Source organism: Buteo buteo, chromosome 11 (genome assembly GCF_964188355.1).
Source record: "Buteo buteo chromosome 11, bButBut1.hap1.1, whole genome shotgun sequence".
Taxonomy (NCBI): Eukaryota; Metazoa; Chordata; class Aves; order Accipitriformes; family Accipitridae; genus Buteo; species Buteo buteo.
The window spans coordinates 24,474,168-24,486,803 of record NC_134181.1 but is presented as its reverse complement, the minus strand read 5'-3'; the positions used below and the strand labels follow the sequence as shown (position 1 = coordinate 24,486,803).

General features: G+C 41.4%; 1 protein-coding gene across 10 annotated transcripts in view; it reads left to right on the top strand.

Moving 5' to 3' along the window:
• The window catches only part of POGZ (pogo transposable element derived with ZNF domain), a 39,472-nt gene that overhangs the window by 23,906 nt on the left and 2,930 nt on the right, over positions 1 to 12,636 (top strand). For 3 of the 10 annotated variants that reach the window (XM_075040677.1, XM_075040681.1, XM_075040686.1), the window contains 15 exons: positions 96 to 271; positions 1,038 to 1,146; positions 2,087 to 2,380; positions 3,179 to 3,448; positions 4,204 to 4,313; positions 4,737 to 5,071; positions 5,786 to 5,940; positions 6,436 to 6,536; positions 7,414 to 7,560; positions 8,572 to 8,706; positions 9,227 to 9,399; positions 9,952 to 10,092; positions 10,726 to 10,785; positions 11,041 to 11,153; positions 12,540 to 12,564. In XM_075040677.1, the coding sequence (XP_074896778.1) occupies positions 96 to 271; positions 1,038 to 1,146; positions 2,087 to 2,380; positions 3,179 to 3,448; positions 4,204 to 4,313; positions 4,737 to 5,071; positions 5,786 to 5,940; positions 6,436 to 6,536; positions 7,414 to 7,560; positions 8,572 to 8,706; positions 9,227 to 9,399; positions 9,952 to 10,092; positions 10,726 to 10,785; positions 11,041 to 11,153; positions 12,540 to 12,564 (2,344 nt within the window). The remainder of the gene's footprint in view (positions 1 to 95; positions 272 to 1,037; positions 1,147 to 2,086; positions 2,381 to 3,178; positions 3,449 to 4,203; positions 4,314 to 4,736; positions 5,072 to 5,785; positions 5,941 to 6,435; positions 6,537 to 7,413; positions 7,561 to 8,571; positions 8,707 to 9,226; positions 9,400 to 9,951; positions 10,093 to 10,725; positions 10,786 to 11,040; positions 11,154 to 12,539; positions 12,565 to 12,636) is intronic. The other 7 variants (XM_075040679.1, XM_075040684.1, XM_075040680.1 and 4 more) reach the window with 6 other exon arrangements.

The window sequence follows — 12,636 nt, the reverse complement described above, 5'->3', positions numbered from 1 at the left end:
TGAGGACTAAAATTGACAACTGAGTGTGTGTGAGAAGGAGTAGCCTTTTTTACCTGGCAAATGTGACTTCTGCTATGTTTCTGTTTTTCTTCCAGCTGGCAATCCTCTTGTTCAGCAAAGCGGACAGCCGCTAATCCTTACCCAGAACCCAACCTCAGGTCTGGGCACAATGGTAACTCAGCCAGTATTACGACCTGTACAGATCATGCAGAATGCCAACCATGTCACAAATTCTCCAGTGACCAGCCAGCCCATCTTCATAACAACCCAGGTGAGTGCCCTTCCAGCCAGGATGGATGAGACAGAAGATCTGGTGCACTCATACGTGGAAGACTGTTCTCTGTTAAGAAATAATCAGATGCCTGTTCAGTTTTTCTTGTGCACTTTAGTGGATCTTACACTTGAGCTGAAATCTGTTGGGTTTTTGATTTGTTGTTGGGTTTTTTTTTTAATTTATGTAGATTTAGAAATAGCTTTGTTTGGAAATAGCTTGTGTTCCTAGTCATTCTGCAGTTGAATCTCGCTTGACAAAATTGGCCATGTTCCACACCTCAGCAGGTCCTGTGGAGCCAGCACAGGTCTGATGGGACTTCATGCTGGCTCTCACTTGTAGCCTTACTAGTAGGGCCTGACTCCCTGCTGTAGATGGGTCTGTCCACTCTGCATGAATTTGACCTTGCAGAATACTTAACTACTTTGTTTTATTTTCATGGGGAATGTGTAGGTAATTTTTTTTAAACCTCCACTGGCTTCTTGGAGCATTTGCCAAGACCTGGGAGATTTCTGTAGCTGTTTAGGGAAGGAGAGATTGCGAGTGGAGGCTGTATATCAGAATGTTGTGGAGTATAAAGAAGGGGGCCCTACTGTTGGGTAAGGTGCTGGCCAAGAACAGTATGGCCTCATAGTTGAATTGATCTATAGATGATAGTACTGTGGGGTGGGGGGGTTAATTTGTTTATTTGATTTTTAGGGTAGAAAGCTCATATTGAAAGTGTTTCAAAGATGCTCGGTATGTTAATGGTATTATTTGGCTGCAGGGATTTCCTGTGAGGAATGTGCGGCCTGTACAAAACACGATGAACCAAGTTGGAATTGTTCTTAATGTACAGCAAGGTCAAACAGTTAGACCCATCACCCTCGTCCCAGGTGAGGACTGAAACAAGCTAAAGCCACTGTTGTGTTCCTTTTTAGAGTACCAAGAATTTAAAAAAAAAAAAAAATTGTATTTGAAATCTGTATTTCACCTGGGCGTTCAGTCCTGTAGTAGGTGAGATTTGTCCGTATTTGTGGCTGTAATTCCGCTAGTCATTTTGTAGCAGAGTAGGCCCTTTGATCATAGTAACAAACCACTTTGCAGAATAGGGGACTTCAGCTGGAAGGAATGTCTACCTCTTAGAGCTCCATATAATCTAGCTTCTTCAAAAAGCCTCCTCAGTTAACATAATTCCAAAGTACCAGCCTGTGACTACCCGTCTTCTTTCTTTTCAAAATCTCCCCATGCCATGTTAGTGCTGGGAAACTGCCTGTAAACCAAGCCTCACCCTGAGGATTATTTTTCTAACACTAATTTCTGCTACGAGATCCTGTTATGCACCATCAGAAAGACTAAGAACTCGTGTGTCACCGGACATCTGCCTTATAACAAAGCAACGATGCTAGTGATGAGTCACCTTTCACTCTCCCCAGAATGAATCTCTAAAGCCTCATATCACAAACTAATTTGCAACTGTAGGATCACGCTTGTCCTTCCATAAGAAGCCTTCCATGAGTTTCTGTTGGGCCTAGTGGCTAGGATTGTGAACCCCACGAAACTCAGCAGGATTTATGCTCATAAGCTACTTGGGCCTTTTGGAAAATTCTACCCAAAAAAAGTTGTAAATACAATTTTCACTCTGTCTGCATCCATGTTTAGTTTTAGTCTGCCTGGGAAGTGAAATTAAGGTGCTGAACTCTTAAAACTTCCACTGAAATTGCTGGGAATTTTGGGAGCTCAGCAGTGTTGGAAAACAGGTTGTACTCAGTTATTACTATGCAAGGAATGGAATTCAGTTACTTGATCTGCCTTGTTTGTTATTTGTTTTTGAAGCCCCAGGTACCCAGTTTGTTAAACCGGCAGTTGGCGTTCCTCAGGTGTTCTCTCAAATGGCGCAGGTGAGACCAGGTACAACCATGCCAGTCCGACCCACCACCAACACTTTCACTACGGTCATTCCGGCCACGCTTACCATCAGGAGCACTGTACCACAGTCCCAGGCACAACAGCAAAGTAAGTCCACTCCCAGCACCTCCACAACTCCTACTGCAACGCAGCCAACAGCACTTGGACAGTTAACTGTGCAGCAGCCAGGGCAGTCCAGTCAAGCTACTAACCCCAAATTAGGTAAGACTTGCCATGGAAAAGCAAGGGGACTCAAGTGTATAACACTGTCTATAATTTGATCTTCAAACATACGGCATAGCAGCTAAAAGACAGAAGTTGAGTCAGAACTCCTGGGTTCTATTTTTGCCTCTGTCACTGACTCATGCTTCATCTCTCTTACCAACCTGGAAAATGAGGATAATCCTGCCATCATGTCCAGTTTGGTTTGAGAACTAGTTAAATTTTGGTTTGTAGAATGTTCTGAGACCATCAGTTAGAAGTCCCCAAAAGTGAAAAATGCTATTGGTTAACACTTGTATTTTTTGAAAGGTAAAGTTAAATAGATGATGAACACAAGCAGAAGCTAACAATGTTGCCTTTTTATTTTTTTTAATGTTGGCTAAATTCATGAGTGAAATGATTGCTCAAGAATAGTGATGAACAATTTAAAAAGGAAAAAAATACTTCTTTACACAGCAAGTAGTCAGGTTATTTTTAGCTTTATGTGGCCATAATCATATACAATTGCATTTAGAAAAGAAATACAAATAATTTTTGTGACCATCAGCATCCTGTTCACTTCATCGTGGGACTTGGCTCATATCTCAAAGTGTGATCTGGAAGGTTAGGGAAATTTACTTTCCCAGTCTTGCCAGCCTTTGCATTACTGGACAGGATAATTGATGGCTTAGTCATCTTTGAAGACTCAAGGTAGAAGAGCGAGAGGCAAGGCATACTAGATGGGGGCGGGATTCACACAGTGGATCAGATCTTACTGATTCCTTATTAGTGTTCTTGTATTATCCATTCCCTTGGCAGTGAGTATTGCAAGCTTTGTGACTGTAAAGAGACCTGGAGTGACTGGTGAGAACAGCAATGAGGTTGCTAAGCTAGTGAATACCCTGAACACCATTCCTTCGTTAGGACAGAGCCCTGGCAATGAGGTTGCTAAGCTAGTGAATACCCTGAACACCATTCCTTCGTTAGGACAGAGCCCTGGCCCACTGGTGGTTTCCAACAGCAGCCCTGTGCATGGTTCCCAGAGATCTAGTGTTTCAGAGTCGTCGTCATCATCATCATCATTAAAAGGTATGGTCTGTAGCAGCTATCTTAACTCGGTTCATTGTGCTGAGAATTCAGAAGTTTTTCTAGAGTAAAAAAAATGCTAACCTGTAACTACTGGGATTTCATAATAGGGATAAACACTTGACAAGCTTTGCTATTAATTTCTTCATCTTTATCTGTACATTTTTATCCAGTGATATATTTTGTTTGTGGATATTTGCTTGCATACATTATTTTGCATTCAAAATTATTGGTGTGCGTGCTGCTATCTTGAGAATATACACACCTGAAATACTTTATACAAGGAGGCAAAAGGATAAAATCTTTGCTTCTCTTCTTCCAAAAAACCCACCTTCCTAAGGTGTTTGGGTGTCCAAAAGTTGATGTATGGTACATTACATGTCATCTGTATTCTGAGTTTCTTACTACAGTTGGAAGTGAAGACAAGGCATTGTAGTCTGATGGAAAACCAAAGCAAACAAATGGTTAAAGAAAAAGGGGAGATGAGTTGAGCTGATCTTTTTTCCTTCTTATTTTTTTATTTAAGTCTAATTTTGAGACACTCCTTATTCTAGCTACTGGGGGGTATGTTTTGTCATACAGATTGTCAGAAGTTTGCATACTTTTACCCTTTTCATGCCTCTTCCAGTCTAGTTAGTAGGTAAAAGTACAGCTCTCAAAACTAAAATATTTCAGTATGCCAAAAAGATTGCCTAGATTTAAGATGAAGTGTAAGGATTCTATTTTTCTTGGTTTGTTTTGTGTTCTTCCTGTTACAGTCAGTTCATCTCCTATTCCCACATTTGATTTGCAAGATGGTGGCAGGAAGGTCTGCCCAAGATGTGATGCTCAGTTTCGAGTCACTGAAGCTTTAAGAGGACATATGTGTGTAAGTAACCATTCTAAGAGGAGCAGTTAATGGATAATTGTGCATGCTTGTTGAGTGCAAAGAACAGTTCTGCTCCCTAGATCAGGGACTTCTATGAAAAGGAAGAATATGACTAGGAGAAAGTGAGAAGCAAAGGAGAGGCCTTTGGAAGACCTTCCACAGCATCCCTCACTGGAAGTAGGCAGGACCTCAGTTTTATGTCCTGTTGGTACCAGGAGATGCATTTATTTTCTAGTCTTAACATATCCGATTTTCTGTTTTGATTGTTTACTGATATTGACTCTGCATTACTCTTTCCTCAAGAGCTTCCTAGAGTTCCTCTGTCTTTTAGTATTGGTTAATTTGTGTCTGTTTAATAGTATATAGTTCTTCCTAGATCTGATTTAATGTGTGGGGGGTTTTTGTGGGTTTTTTTCCTTTTAGTACTGCTGCCCTGAAATGGTTAAATTCCTCAGGAAAAGAAAATCTCCAGAATCTGAACCAAATATTCAATCTGCAAAGCCTCCATCTCCAGAAAAAACTACAGCTGTTGCTTCACCACCCTCTTCTACTCCTATCCCTGCACTGTCCCCACCTGCTAAAGCTCCAGAGCCAAGTGAAAACGTAGTTGACTCATCCCAAAGTAAGCTTATTATGTTAGTAGATGATTTCTACTATGGCAGAGATGGTGGCAAAGTGAGCCAGCTACTGAACTTCCCCAAGGTTCCAACTTCCTTCAGGTGTCCACACTGCACCAAGAGGCTAAAGAACAATATACGGTAAGGGAATGCAATGTGCTGCAAAAAGTCTACAATGTTCTGAATACCTTTGATCTGCAGAAGTAAAAATGAGTTGTAAGCATCAGTCTCAGACCCTGCAGCTTTCCCATATTGTAGCTTAAGACCCAAACTGAAGCACAAGAGAGAGAGATTTGCCCATCATCACACAGTTCAGTCAGGGCAAAAGTTGTAAGAAGATTGCATGGCTAGAATAATTGTGTTTATATTCTTCAGCAGAGAAGTCTCATTTGTCACCAGTCTTAGTAGATAATAGGAAATAATTCTTGAAGAGCTGCTCTTCTTATCATTACTCAACATTTCATTTTTCAACAGAGGAAGAAAATATTTTTATGAAATTGTGTATTCTTCTGAGCAAGCCACTATGTTGTTCTATTGTGATAACTGGACTACTGATTTTTCTTTTAAGTTGAAATGTTTTGTCATCATCAGTTGAATGCCAAGTTGGGGTCAGAAGTGCTCAAAAGCAAGTAGTACAGCCTCTGTACTACAAAAACTGTTCCCTAACTTCCCCCACAGTTAGGGAGCGGGAGGTTGCAGGATAGAAGGAGACTTTGCTTTTGATGGGAGGAGCAAGAAGGAAACATCTTAATGCTGTTAAAAAATACTTCTGGTGTAGCATTCATAATGCTTTCAGGGTTACAGGTGCAAAATGTTTGAATTTCTGTTCACACACTTTCTCTTCACCTCCATAAGGTTTATGAATCACATGAAGCACCATGTTGAACTGGATCAGCAGAATGGAGAGGTAGATGTCCACACCATCTGTCAGCATTGTTACAGACAGTTCTCCACTCCGTTTCAGCTACAGTGTCACTTAGAGAATGTCCACAGTCCCTATGAGTCAACAAGTAAGTTGATTTTGCTGCTGTTGTTTGTTTAGGTTTAAGAGGGTTTCTGTCTTGTATTAACTGCAAATCTGTTGAGAAAGGAGCGTCTGTTCTGCCTTGTCCCTTAGTGCATTTGTTTTGAGGCCACCAGAAAAATCCATCTAAGTTACATTTCTGCAAACTTACTGTCAAGAGTATTTTAAAGATTGAGTTCAATAATCATGTCATGGTAGAATTTAATGTTTATCAGTAGATTGAAATCTGATTTAAAATCACTTGAAGTTCCCTCATTAGGACATCTTGTTGTACCCATTGTTTTGTTTTAAGAGAATTTTTGTGGCCTTTTGGAAACCTCTCAGAATTTATTTTGTTGCCTACCAAATTCAAAGATTTCAGGGCTAGTTTTTTGGGGGGGGTGTTTGTTTTGTTTTAAGGGACAGTTGTTACCAAAGAAACTTGTAATGGGGTGGGTGTTTTTGTCCCCCGGCTGTTACCTGGTTTTCCTTTCTTTTGCAGCAAAGTGCAAGATTTGCGAATGGGCATTCGAGAGTGAGCCAATGTTCTTACAGCACATGAAGGACACTCACAAGCCTGGGGAGATGCCCTATGTTTGTCAGGTATTAAAAGTGGTTTAGGGGCTGGACCTCATAAATGCATACTAGAGAATAAGAGGAAATCTGGCACTTCTCAGAAAGTGTGTCGCTCATAGTGGTTCAAAACAGACTCGGGCCATGGAACAATGCTGTGGAGCCCCTTGCATTTTTTTCGAGGTGTGGGCTTGGAGAAGTCTAATGGCCATTAGAGCAGCACGAGTAGCTGAACGTTTGCCACTGGTTCCCAGTGCTCTGAAGCTGGATCAGTGTGATAGATGTTTGTTTAGTCCCAGTAGCATTCAGAGCCTAATATTTTTTCCCTCCCAGGGCCTGCAGGCAAGTTGCTGTGCCATAAAGAGTTGTCCTCACGCGAGCAGATGAGATTAAGTTGCTTGTGTGATACCTTTTCCTGACACTCTGTTGCCATGAGATTTGTGCTTGCATCGATTCTGAATGTGTCTTCTCCACTCAGAGGTCCTAACACTGTCCCTCCAAAAAGAAAAAGACAAGAAGAAACTTCTAAAATCTGTTAAAACAGATTGTTCCAAATTCTGCATTTTACATAGACACTGAAGAAACTGCTCTTTAATATATTCCAACTGCTTTGCACTGTCTCTCCTTTTTTTTTTTTCTTGGATCTGGAGCTTGAATTGTCACTCCTTTCTTCTCATACAAGTAGTTAAAATCTGTTTCTCCGAACTACTCTGAATATACACTGCTTGATTTAGTGTCTTACAGCTGGAGTAAGCTAGCAGGTTCTTTAGTACCTGGTTCCTAAACTCCACTGATAAGTATCTCTGGGGATCTGGGCATTGCTGTTAAGATCTCCATGTTGCAATGGTGGATGTGAGATGGATTCCAATATTATTTCACTGTTAATTGTTTCCGTCCACTCTTATAGGTCTGTCAGTATCGTTCATCCCTCTATTCTGAAGTGGATAGCCATTTCCGAATGATCCATGAAGACACACGGCACCTGCTCTGTCCTTACTGTCTCAAAGTCTTTAAGAATGGCAATGCTTTCCAACAGCACTTCATGAGGCATCAGGTACTATGTCAGGGCTGTAGTTTCTCTCTCTCTCTCCCTCCTCCTCTCCCCCCTGCCCTTCTCTCTTTTTTTTTTTTTTTTTTTTTTTTTTTTTAAGGTGGTTCCCTCTCCACAGAGATTCGGTGCATAGTAAGGATGTGATTAGTTGAGCATTTGCTTGGAATAAAAACAGAAAGAAAGAAAACTTGGTTGAAAGAGGGATTTTAGTAGGTGCTGTATTCACTCCATAACAAATGCAATTTGCATGCTGTCATTCCAGACCTTTCATAGGGATTGTGCTGAAGAGAAGAGGCATTGCTCCTTTGGGAGTAGCACAGATTGTTGTTACTTAGCAGAAAAAAGCATGTTTTGCTGGACTGTGTTTGCTTCATGTGATGATTAACCAACAGTGGGCTCTGTGTTCATTTGGGTTTTAAATTTTCTTATCTCCAGGTAATAAATAAGTAAATAATACTGTATGCACACAAATGAATGTAATTTTTGTAGCTCAGTGTTCTGTTTCCGTATATGTTGGCTGTATTGACAACATATTTTATGTGGGTGTAGCTGAAGTGTACTTTCAGAATATAGAAATGTAGCACTCTTACCAAGTGCCTGAGTTGATTTGCACCTGAAGTCCTTCACTGACTCCCATAAGAGGCAGAGGCAAGGCAGCTTCTTGAAGGAATGTTGCCCCACGCACTGCTCTGCTCATGTGCCTTACTTCGGCTTAAACAAGCTGAATAAGACTTGTTCATGGCACTTCCAGGTCTAGTGTCTCTACAGAGCCTGATGATTTTAATTAAAAAACCAAAACAAACAAAAAATGTAAAACCAAAACACCCAAGATAAGGGGCTTGGTGGGGGGGACTTCCAGATGCTAAAGAAAAATGGGTCTGCCTTTGGTTTCAAAGAAGGGGGGAAGGTTTTTGTTGTTGTTGTTGTTTTTTCTTTTTTTTAAACAAAAAACCCTGCTGTGTTGTGACTTTTGTTTCTCTCAAATGAAATATATATCATCTGCATTTGCTTTAGAAGAAGAGTGTTTATCATTGCAACAAGTGTAGACTCCAGTTCCTATTTGCCAAGGATAAAATTGAACACAAGCTGCAGCACCACAAAACTTTCCGAAAGCCCAAACAATTAGAAGGATTGAAACCTGGAACCAAGGTAAGAAATCCAAGTTAACACCAGACCTCTGTCCTCTGTTTCTTCAGGAAATACCCATAGCATCTGTGTTGGTGTGTATTTATTAAGTGCTGCAAAACTGATACTTGCTTCATCTCCATCACTTAAACCACGCTCACTGGGACAGAAAAGCACTTTGTATTCTGTCAGTGTTGTGTGTGCTTATTAATCAGATACTTCATAGGAACAGTAAGTGAGAGAGAGGAGGTGAAAGTGGCATGCCAGAGGTTAAACTCTCCTAACTAAGGTACCTACAAGTGAAGGTATCTGAACTAGTTGCCTGGGTGCCCTCTGTAGTCATTAGGGACAAACAGGCACTTCTGGGGCTCAAGTTATGTGTCCTCTTTTAGGCTACTGCTGCCCTGGGTGGGACGAATTGTGTCCTAGGAGCACCTGTTTATTCTCTGCTAAGTGTCTGAAAGACTACTCCAAAGAGAGGAGTCTGGATAGATCACTTCTGCCCTTGTGTTTTAGGAGGTATGGGTGTATCTGTTTTCTGCAGGTTACAATCAGGGCATCTAGAGGACAGCCACGGACAGTGCCAATATCTTCAAATGACATGCCGCAGGGCACTGGACAGGAAACCACTCCGCTGTCATCTTCTGCTGATCCCCAGCCCATCTTCCTGTACCCGCCTGTCCAGAGGAACGTCCAGAAGAGAGCGGTTAAAAAAATGTCAGAACTTTTTGCTAAATTTCAAATTTAAAAATTTTTTCAAAGGAAATGTAGTTAGCTTTTTAATGCTACAGTGATGGGTAATACGGTCCTTGGCACTGGACAGCTCTGTCTTACCAGTTGCCAAGGAAACTTTAAGCCAGGAGAGCCTAGCTTCCCACAAAACCAGGATTAAGTCATGTTATGAAAACCCTTAAGGTGAAACTGCAAAATATAGAATTAGCTAGGTGATTTTGTAGAAACAGTGGAATTTCATCAGCATAAGGGCTTTCTGCCCACCCTGTGTCCTGCTGCCTTGTCTTCAATACTTTTTTTTTTTACTTTTTTTTAATTTATTATCCACTTTTCAATTGTATATTCCTGACTACAGCAAGTGGGAAGTGTTTAGCCTGGCACCGAGGCACCCTAGGAAGCTAGGGTGCAAGATGAGACTAGCTTGACTGGAGACTTCTGAAAGTTTACATGTCATTAAATTCTTCTCTGTCCTGATGATTGTTATAACTCCAAAGATACCTGTTCAGACACTAATGAAAATGTCCCTCTTATCTTCAGGAGTGTCCTGGGGAGGCAGACTTGTCTGGAGTGCAGCTTCGAAATCCCTGACTTCCCAAACCACTTTCCCACCTACGTGCACTGTTCGCTATGTCGCTACAGCACTTGCTGCTCCAGAGCTTACGCCAACCACATGATCAAGTATGTATGATTCTTTGAACACTGTAGTAGAAATTCCTCCTGCCTGAATGCAGTAGCACCTCTATGTCTGTCTGTCTGCACTGTAAGAAAGGAAAATTCCAGTTCACTGCAATGGTTTCTAAGACATTGGACATGTATTCTGTATCAGCACAGACATGGGTGGTAGCTTTCGAATGAGATGAGAAAACTGAGTGCAAGAGCTAAGATTTGTTCCAAACCATCAGTATTGTAGCTAATGACGTGTACTGCATGCTGCTGCAGAAAACTCATTTTTTCAGTGCTTCTAGGATTTCTTACAAAATTCTCAGATTTAGTAATTTAAAAATTTTTAAAAGGAAAAAAAAAATTCCGTGCTTCTACAAGCCTGTGTTTTATACAGGACAGTGGATAGACCACAGAACAGGATGGCAGAACACTTACTCCAAAATCCAGGCATTTTTAAATGTTACTGTACGGGTTTTTTTTTACTTAGACACAGAGTTTTTGTTTCCTTGAACACATGAGTGGCAGACAAAATATTATTAAAACCAGGATTGCATCTGTCTTTGTAAATGTGCTGTATTTTGCATGGTTTTATAGCTGTTTAAGTACCCGGAATAATTCTGACATTTAATAAATTCTTTTGTCTTACAGCAACCATGTTCCTCGGAAGAGTCCAAAATACTTGGCTTTGTTTAAAAACTATACTGCCTGGTAATGGAAAACTTGTTATCTTATTTTAATCACCTGGGAATCTAATGTGCCTTCAAAATATGTTGAATTAAGGGCAATATGGTGAGACTCCCACTGCCTTCCAGTGGGAGTTAATGTTTCAGGGTGGGGACACTGCCTGAATGCACTGGAGGGTGATGTTTTTTTCCTAACTGTTAGTGAGGGGATGTACATATTTTCATATCTGATACTGATGCTAAGCTCACTTCTCTCTTCCCGCACCCCCCTTCCTTCCAGTGGTGTAAAGCTGTCCTGTTCCTCTTGTCTCTTTGTAACATCTGAGGGTGATGCAATGGCTGAACATCTGGTCTTCAATCCGTCACATGAGTTTAGTAACATTATTTTCCGAGGTAAGAGTTTGAAAAGGAGCAGAAAAGTTACAAAAAATTAGTGCATTTCTGTCACGGTTTAACCCCAGCCAGCAGCTAACCACCATGCAACTGCTCACTCACTTCCCCCCCCACCCAGTGGGATGGGGGAGGGAATCGGGGAAAAAAAAAAGTAAAACTCGTGGGTTGAGATAAGAACAATTTAATAGAATGGAAAAAAAGAAACTAATAATGATAATAGTAACACTAATAAAATGACAATAGTAATAATAAAAGGATTGGAATATGCAAGTGATGCACAATGCAACTGCTCACCACCTGCCACTGACACCCAGTTAGTCCCTGAGTGGCGATCCCACTACCCCCACTCCCCCCAGTTCCTATACTAGATGTGATGTCACATGGTATGGAATACCCTGTTGGCCAGTTTGGGTCAGCTGCCCTGGCTGTGTCCTGTGCCAACTTCTTGTGCCCCTCCAGCTTTCTTGCTGGCTGGGCAGGAGAAGCTGAAAAATCCTTGACTTTAGACTAAACATTACTTAGCAACAACTGAAAACATCAGTGTTATCAACATTCTTCTCATACCAAATTCAAAAACATAGCACTGTACCAGCTACTTGGAAGACAATTAACTCTATCGCAGCTGAAACCAGGACAAGTTTATAGACTCCAGGTCAAATACATCTTTGTTTAGCATTGGGCTGAGCACTTACTGAGTCCTGAGTTCTGATAAAGTGATAAAATGTATGTTGGGGACGTTCTGTAACTGCCTGAATGAGTCTTCATTGTTATGGAGATTGGAGAGTTAAGCTTTAAGTGAGGCCGTCTCTGCCTGGAGCTCAGCTGTATCGCTGCTGTTCTCATGAGATCTTCCCAGGGAGAGACAATGCCGAGGGCTTCAGCGAGTTCCTCTGTTCCTCTGAGACATCATTGTACCTCCATGACACTGGGAGGCCTTAAGCAGCTGCTGATGCTGGGTTTTGAATAAAGCCTCAGAGCAGCATTCCAGCCACTGGCGGCAAATAACTGCAACTTGCAAAACTTACGGGCATTGCCTGCAGGGATCTGGCCAAAGCTGAGCTTTCCTAACCAAACTCCTCATGTTATTTCAAATGGACGTGGAGTTTTGCCATTTGTCTTTAACGATTGCTAATGAGTGTGGCTCTACGCAGTTGAGCAGCTTCCACTTGTTGGCTTGGATGTGGTAGTACTTGGGTGTGGGAGGAGGCTGGGGTTTGAACGGTTGGATGAGTATTGGCTGTTCCTGCAGCAGGTTGGGATGCTTTGGAGTAAGAGACAAGAGGAACACTGATCCTCCTTTCTGTAAGAGGACTTGTTTGCTTGCACGGACTTAGTGTTTGTTGGCTAAGCTACAAATGTTTTTTGTTGTTTTGTTTTTCTTAACAGGGCCTAGTTGGATATCACATTCCAGGTAAACTGTTTCTAAACTCTTACCTGCCATCATCTGTTTCAGTTTGTGGGGTTGGGGTTGGGTTTTTTTTCC